This window comes from Lithobates pipiens, unplaced genomic scaffold (assembly GCF_037356315.1).
Source record: "Lithobates pipiens isolate NorthernLeopardFrog02 unplaced genomic scaffold, aLitPip1_a1.2 Scaffold_24, whole genome shotgun sequence".
Lineage (NCBI taxonomy): Eukaryota > Metazoa > Chordata > Amphibia > Anura > Ranidae > Lithobates > Lithobates pipiens.
This window is the reverse complement of record NW_027507786.1, coordinates 25,359,805-25,376,531: the sequence shown is the minus strand read 5'-3', so window position 1 is coordinate 25,376,531 and position 16,727 is coordinate 25,359,805. Positions and strand designations below refer to the sequence as shown.

General features: G+C 48.5%; 1 protein-coding gene across 4 annotated transcripts in view; it reads right to left on the bottom strand.

Annotated features, from left to right (window-relative positions):
• KCNC1 (potassium voltage-gated channel subfamily C member 1) overlaps window positions 1-16,727 on the bottom strand; it is a 261,907-nt gene that overhangs the window by 38,985 nt on the left and 206,195 nt on the right. For all 4 annotated transcript variants that reach the window (XM_077453715.1, XM_077453716.1, XM_077453717.1 and 1 more), the window contains exon 2: window positions 10,198-11,131. In XM_077453715.1, the coding sequence (XP_077309841.1) occupies window positions 10,198-11,131 (934 nt within the window). The remainder of the gene's footprint in view (window positions 1-10,197; window positions 11,132-16,727) is intronic.

The window sequence follows — 16,727 nt, the reverse complement described above, 5'->3', positions numbered from 1 at the left end:
GCCTGCTCCATCCCTCTTGTAGATTGTATAAGGTAATACAGGAGCTGGCCCCCTCTGGAATCTGCCTGCTCCTTCCCTCTGGTAGATTGTATAGGGTAATACAAGAGCTGCCCCCCTCTGGAATCTGCCTGTTCCTTCCCTCTGGTAGATTGTATAGGGTAATACAGAAGCTGCTGCCCTCTGGAATCTGCCTACTTCTTCCCTTTGGTAGATTGTATAGGGTAATACAGGAGCTGGCCCCCTCTGGAATCTGCCTGCTCCTTCCCTCTGGTAGATGGTATAAGGTAATACAGGAGCTGCCCCCCTCTGGAATCTGCCTGCTCCTTCCCTCTGGTAGATTGTATAGGGTAATACAAGAGCTGCCCCCCTCTGGAATCTGCCTGTTCCTTCCCTCTGGTAGATTGTATAGGGTAATACAGAAGCTGCCCCCCTCTGGAATCTGTCTACTCCTTCCCTCTGGTAGATTGTATAGGGTAATACAGGAGCTGGCCCCCTCTGGAATCTGCCTGCTCCATCCCTCTTGTAGATTGTATAAGCTAATACAGGAGCTGGTACCCTCTGGAATCTGCCCGCTCCTTCCCTCTGGTAGATGGTATAAGGTAATACAGGAGCTGCCCCCCTCTGGAATCAGCTTGCTCCTTCCCTCTGGTAGATTTCATAGGGTAATACAAGAGCTGGTCCCCTCTGGAATCTGCCTGCTCATTCCCTCTGGTAGATTGTATAGGGTAATACAGAAGCTGCCCCCCTCTGGAATCTGTCTACTCCTTCCCTCTGGTAGATTGTATAGGGTAATACAGGAGCTGGCCCCCTCTGGAATCTGCCTGCTCCATCCCTCTTGTAGATTGTATAAGGTAATACAGGAGCTGGCCCCCTCTGGAATCTGCCTGCTCCTTCCCTCTGGTAGATTGTATAGGGTAATACAAGAGCTGCCCCCCTCTGGAATCTGCCTGTTCCTTCCCTCTGGTAGATTGTATAGGGTAATACAGAAGCTGCTGCCCTCTGGAATCTGCCTACTTCTTCCCTTTGGTAGATTGTATAGGGTAATACAGGAGCTGGCCCCCTCTGGAATCTGCCTGCTCCTTCCCTCTGGTAGATGGTATAAGGTAATACAGGAGCTGCCCCCCTCTGGAATCTGCCTGCTCCTTCCCTCTGGTAGATTGTATAGGGTAATACAAGAGCTGCCCCCCTCTGGAATCTGCCTGTTCCTTCCCTCTGGTAGATTGTATAGGGTAATACAGAAGCTGCCCCCCTCTGGAATCTGTCTACTCCTTCCCTCTGGTAGATTGTATAGGGTAATACAGGAGCTGGCCCCCTCTGGAATCTGCCTGCTCCATCCCTCTTGTAGATTGTATAAGCTAATACAGGAGCTGGTACCCTCTGGAATCTGCCCGCTCCTTCCCTCTGGTAGATGGTATAAGGTAATACAGGAGCTGCCCCCCTCTGGAATCAGCTTGCTCCTTCCCTCTGGTAGATTTCATAGGGTAATACAAGAGCTGGTCCCCTCTGGAATCTGCCTGCTCATTCCCTCTGGTAGATTGTATAGGGTAATACAGAAGCTGCCCCCCTCTGGAATCTGTCTACTCCTTCCCTCTGGTAGATTGTATAGGGTAATACAGGAGCTGGCCCCCTCTGGAATCTGCCTGCTCCATCCCTCTTGTAGATTGTATAAGGTAATACAGGAGCTGGCCCCCTCTGGAATCTGCCTGCTCCTTCCCTCTGGTAGATTGTATAGGGTAATACAAGAGCTGCCCCCCTCTGGAATCTGCCTGTTCCTTCCCTCTGGTAGATTGTATAGGGTAATACAGAAGCTGCTGCCCTCTGGAATCTGCCTACTTCTTCCCTTTGGTAGATTGTATAGGGTAATACAGGAGCTGGCCCCCTCTGGAATCTGCCTGCTCCTTCCCTCTGGTAGATGGTATAAGGTAATACAGGAGCTGCCCCCCTCTGGAATCTGCCTGCTCCTTCCCTCTGGTAGATTGTATAGGGTAATACAAGAGCTGCCCCCCTCTGGAATCTGCCTGTTCCTTCCCTCTGGTAGATTGTATAGGGTAATACAGAAGCTGCTGCCCTCTGGAATCTGCCTGCTCCTCCCCTCTGGTAGATTTCATAGGGAAATACAAGAGCTGGCCCCCTCTGGAATCTGCCTGCTCCTTCCCTTTGGTAGATTTCATAGGGTAATACAAGAGCTGCCCCCCTCTGGAATCTGCCTGCTCCTTCCCTCTGGTAGATTTCATAGGGAAATACAAGAGCTGGCCCCCTCTGGAATCTGCCTGCTCCTTCCCTCTGGTAGATTTCATAGGGTAATACAAGAGCTGGTCCCCTCTGGAATCTGCCCGCTCCTTCCCTCTGGTAGATTGCATAGGGTAATACAGAAGCTGCTCCCTTCTGAAATCTGCCTGCTCCTTCCCTCTGGTAGATTTCATAGGGAAATACAAGAGCTGGCCCCCTCTGGAATCTGCCTGCTCCTTCCCTCTGGTAGATTGTATAGGGTAATACAGAGGCTGCCCCCCTCTGGAATCTGTCTGCTCCTTCCCTCTGGTAGATTGTATAGGGTAATATAGGAGCTGGCCCCCTCTGGAATCTGTCTGCTCCTTCCCTCTTGTAGATTGTATAAGCTAATACAGGAGCTGGTACCCTCTGGAATCTGCCCGCTCCTTCCCTCTGGTAGATGGTATAAGGTAATACAGGAGCTGCCCCCCTCTGGAATCAGCTTGCTCCTTCCCTCTGGTAGATTTCATAGGGTAATACAAGAGCTGGTCCCCTCTGGAATCTGCCTGCTCATTCCCTCTGGTAGATTGTATAGGGTAATACAGAAGCTGCCCCCCTCTGGAATCTGTCTACTCCTTCCCTCTGGTAGATTGTATAGGGTAATACAGGAGCTGGCCCCCTCTGGAATCTGCCTGCTCCATCCCTCTTGTAGATTGTATAAGGTAATACAGGAGCTGCCTCCCTCTGGAATCTGCCTACTTCTTCCCTTTGGTAGATTGTATAGGGTAATACAGGAGCTGGCCCCCTCTGGAATCTGCCTGCTCCTTCCCTCTGGTAGATGGTATAAGGTAATACAGGAGCTGCCCCCCTCTGGAATCTGCCTGCTCCTTCCCTCTGGTAGATTGTATAGGGTAATACAAGAGCTGCCCCCCTCTGGAATCTGCCTGTTCCTTCCCTCTGGTAGATTGTATAGGGTAATACAGAAGCTGCTGCCCTCTGGAATCTGCCTGCTCCTCCCCTCTGGTAGATTTCATAGGGAAATACAAGAGCTGGCCCCCTCTGGAATCTGCCTGCTCCTTCCCTTTGGTAGATTTCATAGGGTAATACAAGAGCTGCCCCCCTCTGGAATCTGCCTGCTCCTTCCCTCTGGTAGATTTCATAGGGAAATACAAGAGCTGGCCCCCTCTGGAATCTGCCTGCTCCATCCCTCTTGTAGATTGTATAAGGTAATACAGGAGCTGCCTCCCTCTGGAATCTGCCTACTTCTTCCCTTTGGTAGATTGTATAGGGTAATACAGGAGCTGGCCCCCTCTGGAATCTGCCTGCTCCTTCCCTCTGGTAGATGGTATAAGGTAATACAGGAGCTGCCCCCCTCTGGAATCTGCCTGCTCCTTCCCTCTGGTAGATTGTATAGGGTAATACAGAGGCTGCCCCCCTCCGGAATCTGTCTGCTCCTTCCCTCTGGTAGATTGTATAGGGTAATATAGGAGCTGGCCCCCTTTGGAATCTGTCTGCTCCTTCCCTCTGGTAGATTGTATAGGGTAATACAGGAGCTGGCCCCCTTTGCAATCTGTCTGCTCCTTCCATCTGGTAGATTGTATAGGATAATACAAGAGCTGCCCCCCTCTGGAATCTGTCTGCTCCTTCCCTCTGGTAGATTGTATAGGGTAATACAGGAGCTGGCCCCCTCTGGAATCTGCCTGCTCCTTCCCTCTGGTAGATTGTATAGGGTAATACAAGAGCTGCCCCCCTCTGGAATCTGCCTGTTCCTTCCCTCTGGTAGATTGTATAGGGTAATACAGAAGCTGCTGCCCTCTGGAATCTGCCTGCTCCTCCCCTCTGGTAGATTTCATAGGGAAATACAAGAGCTGGCCCCCTCTGGAATCTGCCTGCTCCTTCCCTTTGGTAGATTTCATAGGGTAATACAAGAGCTGCCCCCCTCTGGAATCTGCCTGCTCCTTCCCTCTGGTAGATTTCATAGGGAAATACAAGAGCTGCCCCCTCTGGAATCTGCCTGCTCTTTCCCTCTGGTAGCTTTCATGGGGTAATGCAAGAGCTGGTCCCCTCTGGAATCTGCCTACTCCTTCCCTCTGGTAGATTTCATAGGGCAGCGATGGCGAACCTTGGCACCCCAGATGTTTTGGAACTACATTTCCCATAATGCTCAACTTTACTGCAGAGTGCAAGAGCATCATGGGAAATGTAGTTCCAAAACATCTGGGGTGCCAAGGTTCGCCATCACTGTCATAGGGTAATACAAGAGCTGCCCCCCTCTGGAATCTGCCTGCTCCTTCCCTCTGGTAGATTGTATAGGGTAATACAGAAGCTGCTCCCCTCTGGAATCTACCTGCTCCATCCCTCTGGTAGATTTCATAGGGTAATACAAGAGCTGGCCCCTTCTGGAATCTGCCTGCTCCATCCCTCTGGTAGATTTCATAGGGTAATACAAGAGCTGGCCCCTTCTGGAATCTGCCTGCTCCTTCCCTCTGGTAGATTTCATAGGGTAATACAAGAGCTGGTCCCCTCTGGAATCTGCCTACTCCTTTCCTTTGGTAGAATGTATAGGGTAATACAAGAGCTGGTCCCCTCTGGAATTTGCCTGCTCCTTCTCTATGGTAGATTTCATAGGGTAATACAAGAGCTGGCCCCCTGTGGAATCTGCCTGCTCCTTCTCTCTGGTAGATTACATAGGGTAATACATGAGCTGCCCCCCTCTGGAATCTGCCTGCTCCTTCCCTCTGGTAGATTGTATAGGGAAATACAAGAGCTGCCCCCCTCAGGAATCTGCCTGCTCCTTCCCTTTGGTAGATTGTATAGGGTAATACATGAGCTGCCCTCCTCTGGAATCTGCCTGCTCCTTCCCTTTGGTAGAATGTATAGGGTAATACAAGAGCTGGCCCCCTCTGGAATCTGCCTGCTCCTTCCCTCTGGTAGATTGCATAGGGTAATACAGGAGCTGGTGCCGTCTGGAATCTGCCTGCTCCTTCCCTCTGGTAGATTGCAAAGGGTAATACAGGAGCTGGTGCCCTCTGGAATCTGCCTGTTCCTTCCCTCTGGTAGATTGTATAGGGTAATACAGGAGTTGGCCCCCTCTGGAATCTTCCTGATTCTTCCTTCTTGTAGATTGTATAGGGTAATACAGGAGCTGCCCCCCCCCCCCCCCCGGAATCTGCCTGCTTGTTCCCTCTGGTAAACTGTCTAAGGTAATACGGGAGATGGGCCGTTTCTGCCTTATTGAGTTTAACAGGGAAAGCAGCACAGACATGGAATGGAACTACCCTCAGTGATCCTGGGAATGCAAGCTAAGTCTTCAAAGGCAGTGTGTGATTTCTTCTTTCACTTACTGATATTGTGACTCTCAGACCCTTAAAGATAACCTTAGCCCTAAGACTAACCCGATCCCTAACCTAGCCCTATCTCTAACGCCATGGAATCGTAGGCTTGGGAGATAAGTTAGTTTGCAGTGCCTAAAGACTGGAATGTTGATTGTATTTAATAAAGCCCATTTCTAGCTTTATATTTAATGTATAGCACATACCGTAAGCAATGTCTCTCTGGGAAACCTATCTCAATGACTCCTGTCCCCTCATGTTGCTTTGGGTATGATAACTGCTCATTATTTCCATGGCAGCAGCTCCTCTTCCATGATCTGCATCATGCTGCCTAGCCATCGTGCTGCCTGGTCATCATACCGCCTGGCCATCGTGCTGCCTGGCTGTTGTGCTGCCTGGCCATCCTGCTGCCTGGTCTTCATACCGCCTGGGCATCGTGCCGCCTGGTCATCATACCACCTGGCCATCGTGCTGCCTGGTCATCATACCGCCTTGCCATCGTGTTGCCTGGTCTTCATACCGCCTAGCCATCATGCTGCCTGGCCATTGCACTGCCTGGTCATTGGACCGCCTGGCCATCGTGCTGCCTGGTCATCATACCACCTGGTTATCACACTGCCTGATTATCATGCTGCCTGGTTATCACACTGCCTATTTATCATACTGCCCAGTTATCACACTGCCCGGTTATCCTACTGCCCGGTCATCATACTGCCCGGTTATCATACTGCCTGGCCATCATACTGCCCGGCCATCATACTGCCACAGACATGCCTCCTTTAGTTTTTGCACTACAGGGGGATGCTCATCAGTATCAATGGGTGTTACCATGGTAATCAGCGCTCCCTATAATGCCAAATCTATTTTACATTTTCTGGGTTTCTAGCTTGAGTTAAAAGCACTCTAAATATTCTGAAATACATGTTCCTGCCATGTGGAGTCGGTAATAGTTGCCAAGCGGCCATGTCACTAGATTGGGATTTAAAGGCATACCTGAGGAAAAGTTTCGTTGGTCACATGACCTAAGGCATTTTTCAGGAACTGGACATTAACATTTACTAATACTTCACTTCATAAAACAATTCAGGACCATTCATCCTAAATGCTGAAATAATACCAATGAAATGATAGAATAGAAGATTGAATGATCACTTCAGGCAGTAATGTTGGTCATGCGGCTGATGGGTGAGTGTTAGGGGGTCCCACTTGTGTTGGGGGGGTCACACACATGTGTTAGGGGTCACACTTGTGTTAGGGGCTCAATGTGTTTCCTGTGTCAGGGGGTCACTCTGTCTGAAGGTCACAGTTGTGTCGGGGGGGGGGGGGGGGTCACGTTTGTGTTTGTTAGGCTCACTTGTATTGGGGGATCACACATGTTAAGGGTTCACTGTTAAGGGGTTCAACCTTGTGCCTGCGGGTCACTGTGTCTGGGGGTCACAGTTGTGTCAGGATGTCACCCTTGTGTTAACCTTTGTTTATTGGACCCCCTCAAGGACAGATCCAGCACTCTAGTGGAAGAGCTCAGCTGCTTATTGAGTTTTTTTTTTTGAATTTCATTACAATAAAAAGGAAGTGGAAATGTTGATTTTTGTATAATTCTAGATCCAGCAATGTTAGGTCTACATAGAGATGTAAATTACGTAGTATAAATGTTTACTGCGGAGCCCTATCCCTACGGGAATGTCCCACTTTCCAAGCACTTTGTACATAGGGGAAGATCAGTAGATCTGGGTGGTCCTATTCTGGTAATATCATCCCTGAAGTGAGGTAATGTTCCAGAGCCAAGATAATGGTGGGAACTCCCACCTGGTATGGTGCAAAGAGTACTTCCACAGAGTGAGGTGCAGTGGGCAACCCCACTTAGTATGGTGGGTACACCCCCACCAGGTATGGTATACAGGGCTCTTTGAAAGGGTATGATGCAGTGGGCACACCCATTGGGCATGATGCAGTTGGTAGTGGGCACCTCCATCGGGTATGATGCAGTGGACGCCCCGATCGGGTATGGTGCAGTGGGCGCCTCCATTGGGTATGATGCAGTGGGCGCCCCCATCGGGTATGATGCAGTGGGCACCCCCATTGAGTATAGTGCAATGGGCACTCCCATCAGGTATGATGCAGTGGGTGCCCCCATTGGGTAAGGTGCACTGGGCACCCCCATCAGGTATGGTGCAACAGGCAGCCCCCATTGGGTATGATGCAGTGGGTGCCCTCCATTGGGCATGGTGCAGTGGGCACCCCCATCGGGTCTTATGCAGTGGGCTTCCCCATCAGGTATGGTGCAGTGGGTGCCCCCATAAGGTATGATGCATTGGGCACCCCCATCAGGTATGATGCAGTGGGTGTCCCCATTGGGTATGGTGCAGTGGGCGCCCCCATCGGGTATGGTGCAACGGGCACCCCCCATTGGGTATGATGCAGTGGGCGCCCCCATCGGTTAATATGCAATGGGCGCCCCCATCAGGTATGGTGCAGTGAGCCCCCATCGCGTATGGTGCAGTGGGCACCCCCATCAAGTATGGTGCAGTGGGCACCCCCATCGAGTATGGTGCAGTGGGCACCCCCATCGGGTATGATGCAGTGGGCACCCCCATCGGGTATGGTGCAGTGGGCACCCCCATCGGATATGGTGCAGTGGGCGCCCCCATCGGGTATTATGCAGTGGGCACCCCCATCGGATATGGTGCAGTGGGCGCCCCCATCGGGTATGATGCAGTGGGCGCCCCCATCGGGTATGATGCAGTGGGCGCCCCCATCGGGTATGATGCAGTGGGCGCCCCCATCAGGTATGGTGCAGTGGGTGCTCCCATTGGGTACGATGCATTGGGCACCCCCATTGGGTATGGTGCGGCGGGTGCCTCCACTGGGTATGGCACAGTAATGTCACATGAATCAGTAACATGCACTGGGCACGTGGCACTTCTTTTATCGTCATGATGTATTTCGTGTGCTCATCTAATATCTAAGTACAATATAATATTTGGCAGCACATCATGGATAATCAGATCAAGTCCGAATGCTTTTTATTCAAGAATGATCACAAAGAGAAGAGGGCAACATTTCAGAGCTGCTCAAGACCCCTTAATTCGCCAGGAATGCAAAACATTGTCCTCTTCTTTTGGGATCTCATCATTCTTCAATAAAAAGCGCTTAGACTTGATCTGAAGATCCATGGTATGCTGCCAGATATTTTGCCTGTACTTTGCATGGTCCAGTCTTCAGCACCCATTATTTTAGAGCCTTTTCCAGGAGGGTGTGTGATGGGAATATGGAAGATTACCATTTCATATCTAAGCTGATGTTTTCCTTTCATCCTCGGCCTACTTAATTCAATAGCGCTGACAATGGTTTTCTGTCCTAGAGTAAAGTGACTCTATCTTGATGACAAATCATAGACGCAAATTTTACATGACGGGATGAATTTCTGATATGGGAAAAACAAAGTTTCACTAAACGTTCCCAGAAGGGTCTGTATGAGCGTCAGATATTGATCTCCATTAATATCCAATTTACAAATTCTGCATTTGGAAATGTCCCCGACAGTGAGCGAGAAGCATTAGCAGGAAAAGTCTGGCGGGCTTTGTTGTTCCCACATTATGGGTCAGCATGCATGATATGGAAACACAAAAGAGAGAACAACTCAATGACTGATTGCAATTTGCTGCCAGAGGTCTTGATATTTATACAGAAGAATTCTGCTGACTCCCTGCACATTCTTTGATTCTTGTTTGCTGGTGAATAGACTGTAGAGAATTGACTTTACGAATGACACTCTGTCTGGTCTGCGTACATCTATATCTGTCTCTATACATGTATTCCTCTACAGCCTACATCTGTCTGCATACACCATCATGACTGTATTGGTTTCCATATGTTCTCCATATATACCCGGGCGAATATTCCACAGGTAGAGGTAGAGCACGGGGAAATGATCAGATCACAGCCCCACTGAAAACATCTCATAAAACTGAGACAACTGGAGAAATGGCCACTAGCCATGATACACAATGCATGCTCCTGAAGACTGGCTGTTTCTGGGCATATTGCTGGCATGGATCAGATTGTCACACAGCGAGCACAACTTCCTGCTGCACCACTATCACCTTCCTTTATATTAGGAAAGAGCTCTTAGGCAAGTCCTCCTATTGTGGTCATGACGTTTGCCAGAACACACCGGCACTTGAAAAATACTATTTCCGCTCAGAATATAGTCTACGAGATGCCCTTACATGCTAAAGAGTAACATTGCTAGAATACGGCTAGATTGCGCTCCTAGTGAGCGGCTTGTTCTGCTTTAGTACATGAAGCTACACATCTACCTGCAATTATCATTACTCTACTGAGGTCATGCTTTGAACATTTCCATCTTTCTGTTCCCCTCTGATAGTTGAGGAGGTGAACTCCCAATCTCAGTCTCAGAGTCTCCTTCCAGTGTATCTCCTTCCATCTAGGAAAAATAAGCGTCACCTACCCTACAACTTCTACTGACTCAGCGTAGAAAGCTTGTGTTCCTCTCACACATAACCTGCGATGTGTGAGACGGCACCATCAATGGATTCATGCCTTCAGCATTTCTAGATAAGAAGATTGAATCTTAATTCACTACAAGGAATTGATGATGATGATCAAATGGACATTCCTCTAAGCGGTTTCCTACCTGCTCTGTTCATTTCTAAAATTTCTTCTTGTGCGAGCGGGCAAGTGTCGCTCTGTGTACTGTGATGTGGAGAGTTTACAACTGATTTACAATAATTTGGGGATCCCGGATGGGGTTGACGTGGTATATGCTTCTTTTTTTTCTTTGGTAGCTTCTGCTTAGCCATAGCTAAGGAATAATACATTCCAAAATTGTTCACAATGACGGGGACAGGCATTGCAATAGTCAGCACACCAGCAAGAGCACACAGCGCTCCCACGAGCATGCCTGACCATGTCTGAGGATACATGTCTCCGTAGCCAAGGGTGGTCATGGTGACGACAGCCCACCAGAAGCCAATAGGAATATTTTTGAAATGTGTGTGTTCGCTGGCACTAGGATCATTCGGATTAGCACCTATTCTCTCAGCATAATAGATCATTGTAGCAAAGATTAATACTCCCAATGCCAGAAATATGATAAGCAGCAAGAACTCATTTGTGCTAGCACGGAGGGTATGTCCTAGGACCCTCAAGCCTACAAAATGCCTGGTCAGCTTGAAAATTCGAAGAATTCGCACAAATCGAACAACTCTTAAGAAGCCCAAGACATCCTTAGCAGCTTTGGAAGACAGGCCACTAAGTCCAACCTCCAGGTAGAAAGGCAGAATGGCTACAAAGTCAATGATGTTTAAAGTATTTTTGATAAATTCCACCTTGTTTGGGCAGAAAGTAATCCTCATGAGAAACTCGAATGTAAACCAGACCACGCAGACCCCTTCAATGTAGGTCAGGAAGGCTTCTGTCTCTGTCTCCCTGTAGTGGCGCTCCTGGGTCTCATTTCCGATGGTTTCAATCTCCGTTTTGTTCTTGATGGGGTTAAATCGCTCGTGAGTCTCCAGGCAGAAGGTGGTGATGGAGACCAGAATGAAGAACAGTGAGGCAAAGGCCACATACTGGAAGGAGAGAGAAAAGAGAGATGTTAGCAAACCTTTCTACGGGTATCTCATCTTTTCTGTAGGACTTTCTATCTTAAACTTCAAGCAGTATTAAACCCGTAAACCAAAAATGTCCTATATTACCAATCATTAGATGTGAAGGCTGCATTTATTTTCTTTCTATAGGCTTTCCCCCCCCCCCCCTCTGTTTTCACCCAGTGATCTGGCCAGTAACACACCTCCTATATTAGAGTGCCCACCATTCTGGAGTAAAGAGCACAGGGGCCACCTCTGAACAGTAGCATTGCCAGTCTGGGGGGAGGGGAGTGTTAGATGGACTAGCAGATGTAGATACACCAACAAATTGAGGCCAAACTCCAACTCACACTTTATAATCAGTTATAGTTAGTTTTTTTTCCTTTTGGGATAAAGGTTTTACATCAATGAATGAAAGCAGATCATTGTAAGCACCCCTGTCAGTGTTAAATGGTTAGTCTCATCCCTGTAAATGGAAACATTCTGCTGGAGAGATTGTTCTGTTGAAAAACAGCAGGATCTGGCAGGATCACCAGATGAAAACAGAAGAAAGACTAAAAAAGAACACTAATATAGCCATCAAATATAAGATTTGGTAAGCTGCAATCTAAAAAATGTTTGATTGGGTTTAATAACTGCTTTAATTTCATGTTCCAGAAATATGTCAACTGCTGATTCAACAAGAGGGATGGAAAGGAAAAGGAAGGCGACACCATTGTCATTGTGCAGCACCTCATTAGCCCAGATTATTATTATACAGGATTTATATGGTGCCAACAGTTTGCGCTGTGCTTTACAACAGATAGTACAGTTACAATACAATTCAATACAGGAGGAATCAGAGGGCCCTGATCCTGTGAGCTTACAATCTAAGCCCCCGTACACACGGTCAGATATTCCGGCAACCAAATCCATCAGAGTAATTCCGACGGATTAATTCCGGAAGAGGTCCGGAAGTGATGTTGCATACACACGGTCAGTCAAAGTTGTTGGAAAATCCGATTGTACAGAACGTGATGACGTTATTTAGTTACGATGGGACTACGTTCAGGCTAGTAGCCAATAGCTTTGGTCTAGGAATTTGATCTGAGCATGCGCGGCACTTTGTCCGTCGGAGTAGTCTACACATGATCGGAGTATGTCCGATCGGAGCATTTTGTCAGAAAATTTTACCGGCAAGTTGGAAAAGTTGGTCCGTCGGATATTCCGACAGAAACAGTCTGATGGAGACCACACACAGTCGGAATATCCGACAAAATGGTCCGATAGGACACATTCCGTTGGAATCTCCGACTGTGTGTACAAGGGCTTAGAGGGAAATTAAAGTCTATCTGTAAGATCTCATGTCTGGGCCCCCACTGCGGAGATTTGTACTGGTCACTAGTGATGGGATACAATTTTTATAGTCTTCAATAAAGCAAGGGGTGATGGGAAACTCTCCAATGGGGGTGTCTTCTTTGTAGCTTATAAAAGAGATTTCTCACTTCCTGTTGTGTGTCTGGAACAGGAAGTTAATATAAATCTCACCAGCAGGACACAGACCATTCTCTGTTGCTAGACCCTGTCTGTACTTGGAATCCTTTATGCTCCTTTATCACTGAGCACAACTCTCCTGAGACAGCCCTTACCCAGAAAATGATGGTGATTGGTCAGATCAGCATTGCTCACATTTAAAACACCCGTCCATACACACCACCATTTTGCCAGATAGTGGATGCTACCTTGTGTGCCCTTGTTGGGTACAATAAAGCTTTCCTTCTGGAGTGGATGGAAAGGTGTAATATTAATCTTGTACAGGTGAATGGTCTGAGAGAACATCTGGTGGCCCTCCCATAGACTGGGTTGGAGAGGCTCCTTCACTTGGGACGGAAATATTTATCAACCATAATCCTCAAGAGATCTATGAAGATAAATGAATTCTACTTTTTCAGATTGCTGGAACATTGTATGAGCTTTCCCTTTATAGAATGTTGTAGACTGTTCCTGGACAGTTTGGGATTCCTGGTTAATCAAAGCATTGTCTAGGTATGAATTCCCAGTCACCTATTGTTTTTGTCTGTTGGCGAACTCTTGGAGGTTCCCACATGATGGGATTAGCTTTGTGTCAACTCTACCTCGTTATCTAACCATTGTGTGATGTATTGGGTAATATTTGGTTTTGTTGATCATGTGATGACTGACCTATTTTTCAAGTGTTTAAAAACCTGTATTTCTGTTCAATACAGAGTTTGCATCTAAGCTACCCTCTAGTGTGCTAGGATAGGTTTTGTTAGTGTAGGAAAATTGTCAGGCTTGACTGTCAGCCAAGCCTGTGTGGTTTTGTTAATCTAGGTCAGGGTGGGCGACTCAGGAAGGGCTGGATGACTCACGGGCAGCATCTCTGAGACCTCCCCCTACTTCTGGAACTTGCTGGAAATTTCCAGAAGAATAGGAGTGTAGGTAAGGAGGAGCTATCTGGAAGATTCTGAGGGGCCCTGACCAACCCCCAAACAGATGGGTTGGCAGGATGCAAGCCCCCCTCAAATAAGCTAAGTCAGCCCAGCTATGGCTGTGGAGTTCGGGTGAAAGCTGGAGATGGAGAGTTAGGCTGTCAGTGGCCCTTGAGTGTAACCCTCCTAGTCTGGGGGGGGGGGGGGGTGTAACCCTTTTCACAACACACAGAGGATTCTTGACCAGTGGCAAGGGAGCAAAGTGAAGGATAGAAGGAGAACACTGCCAGGCAAATCTGCAGGGAGGAAGACAGACATTCCAAGAGGACTGGAATGGATGCAGAGTCAGTCTGGGAGGATTGTGGAAGCTTAGCCGGGGGGTGGGAGAGGGGGGAAGCTCCAGCCAGGTGGGTTGGCATTGCCTGAGGAGGTGGCATGAGATCAGTAGCTACAGAGAGACAGCTGGGCACTGAGTCTTTGCTACACAACCAAGGGGCCCGTGGTCCCTGCATGGTGCTTTTGCTATTAATCTGACTGATACTTTTGTCAGATCATCCAACAGTGTGCCAACTGGTCCTGGGATTTGTAGTTCTGCAATAAAGAGTTGTGTAGGAGGCAGAGGTGAAGTGTACATATGGACTGTAAATAGTTGTGTTCCTGAAAATTCCCTTTTTGCTGAAAAATCAAGTGGGCATTCCATAATAACCCAATCCCTATCTAATTTATTTTCTCAATAAAATATAAAACTAAGCACTGTTTTTTGACTGCAGGGTGCTGTGAAGATGCGGTGGGGGATCACTTGCGGCTCTCCTTAGGGGGTGCGCTAAACTAGTGTCGCCTAGTCTTGGGTGCTCAGCTATAACACCCGGTTTCTGGATCCAGACTGGAGGAAGCTATAAACTGACAGAGGTACCCAAGCTGGGTGCTGGATGGTTCTGTCACAGCCCCCGGCTCAGACTTCCTTCCTCAGCCATTTGAACAGATCCAGGCCGACCCGTCACATTTCCTGTTTTTTGGTCTTGATATGATACGAAGTACTAAGTAACAGACAACACGGTGTCAGGACTATGCAATTCTCAAGAAAGGGTATACAGCGTAGGCTGCCAGCACCACGCAACATACAACACGCAGTATAGAGTGAGGCTGCCAGCACCACGCAACATACAACACGCAGTATAGAGTGAGGCTGCCAGCACCACGCAACATACAACACGCAGTATAGAGTGAGGCTGCCAGCACCACGCAACATACAACACGCAGTATAGAGTGAGGCTGCCAGCACCACGCAACATACAACACGCAGTATAGAGTGAGGCTGCCAGCACCACGCAACATACAACACGCAGTATAGAGTGAGGCTGCCAGCACCATGCAACATACAACACGCAGTATAGAGTGAGGCTGCCAGCACCACGCAACATACAACACGCAGTATAGAGTGAGGCTGCCAGCACCACGCAACATACAACACGCAGTATAGAGTGAGGCTGCCAGCACCACGCAACATACAACACGCAGTATAGAGTGAGGCTGCTGGCACCACACAAAGTACACTACATGGTATACAGTGTGACTGCCGGAAACACACAACGTACAACATACGGTACACAGTTTCTGACAAAATTGAGTCCGTCCCTTGGTTGGTCACATGTGTGTAAATATTTTCTTCTCTCTTTTCATGTGACAACACTGAAGAAATGACACTTGTCTACAATGTAAAGTAGTGAGTGTACAGCTTGTATAACAGTGTACATTTCCTGTCCCCTCAAAATAACTCAACACACAGCCATTAAAGCGGAAGTAAACCCATCCATAAAACTGTTACATTTCCGGCATGTGCCGGAAATGTAACACTCCCATTGGTTGTGCTCTCAACCACACTGTCAAACCATCCAATGGTGGTGTCTAAACTGACCACATGTGCAGCATCATGGCAGTTGTAGATTAAAGAGAGGCAAAGGTGGCAGCTTCCTTGGCTGAAAGGGGGTTTACTTACACTTTAACCACTTCAATACAGGGCACTTAAACACCTTCCTGCCCAGACCAATTTTGAGCTTTCAGCGCTGTCGCACTTTGAATGACAATTGCGCGGTCGTGCTACACTGTACCCAAATGAAATTTTTATCATTTTTTCCCCACAAATAGAGCTTTCTTTTGGTGGTATTTGATCACCTCTACGGTTTTTATTTTTTGTGCTACAAATAAAAAAATACCGAAAATTTTGAAAAAAAAAAATGTTTTTTTTTGTTTCAGTTTCAAAACTTTGTAAATAAGTAAGTTTTCTCCTTCACTGATGGGCACTGATGGGGCTACACTGATGGGCACTGATAAGGTGGCACTGATGGGCACCAATGTGGCACCAATGAAGTGGCACTGATAGGCGGCACTGATGGGCGACACGGACGGACACTGATAGGTGGCACAAATTGGCACTGATAGCTGGCACAGATGGGCGGCACGGATGGGCGGCACGGATGGGCATGGATAGGCGGCACAGGTGGGCATGGATAGGCGGCATAGGTGGGCATGGATAGGCGGCACAGGTGGGCATAGATAGGCGGCACAGGTGGGCATGGATAGGCGGCACAGGTGGGCACTCATAGGCGGCACAGGTGGGCACTCAGGCGGCACAGGTGGGCACTCATAGGCAGCATCAGTGTTACAGTAATGGATGCCAATCAGTGCCAAACAATAATGCATGCCAATCAGTGATGCCCATTGTGGCCACTGATTGGCATCCATTATGGGCACTGATTGGCACCCATTGTGCTGACTGGCACCCTGGTGGTCTAGGGAGGATTATGGATTTTTATTACCTTTTCCCTGGTGGTCTAGTGGCGTCCCTGGTGGTCCAGTGTGGGCATCCTCGGGGGGGCTGTGCTGATAATCGATCAGCACAGACCCCCCCTGTCAGAGGAGCAGCCGATCGGCTCTCCTCTACTCGCGTCTGACAGACGCGAGTGAGGGAAAGCCGATCACCGGCTCTTCCCATTTACACTGTGATCAGCCGTGATTGGACACGGCTGATCACATGGTAAAGAGTCTCCGTCGGAGACTCTTTACCGAGATCGTAGTTGCCGGGTGTCAGACTGACACCCCGCAACAACGATCGCCGCGATGCGCGCCCCCGGGGCGTGCAGCAGCTCATA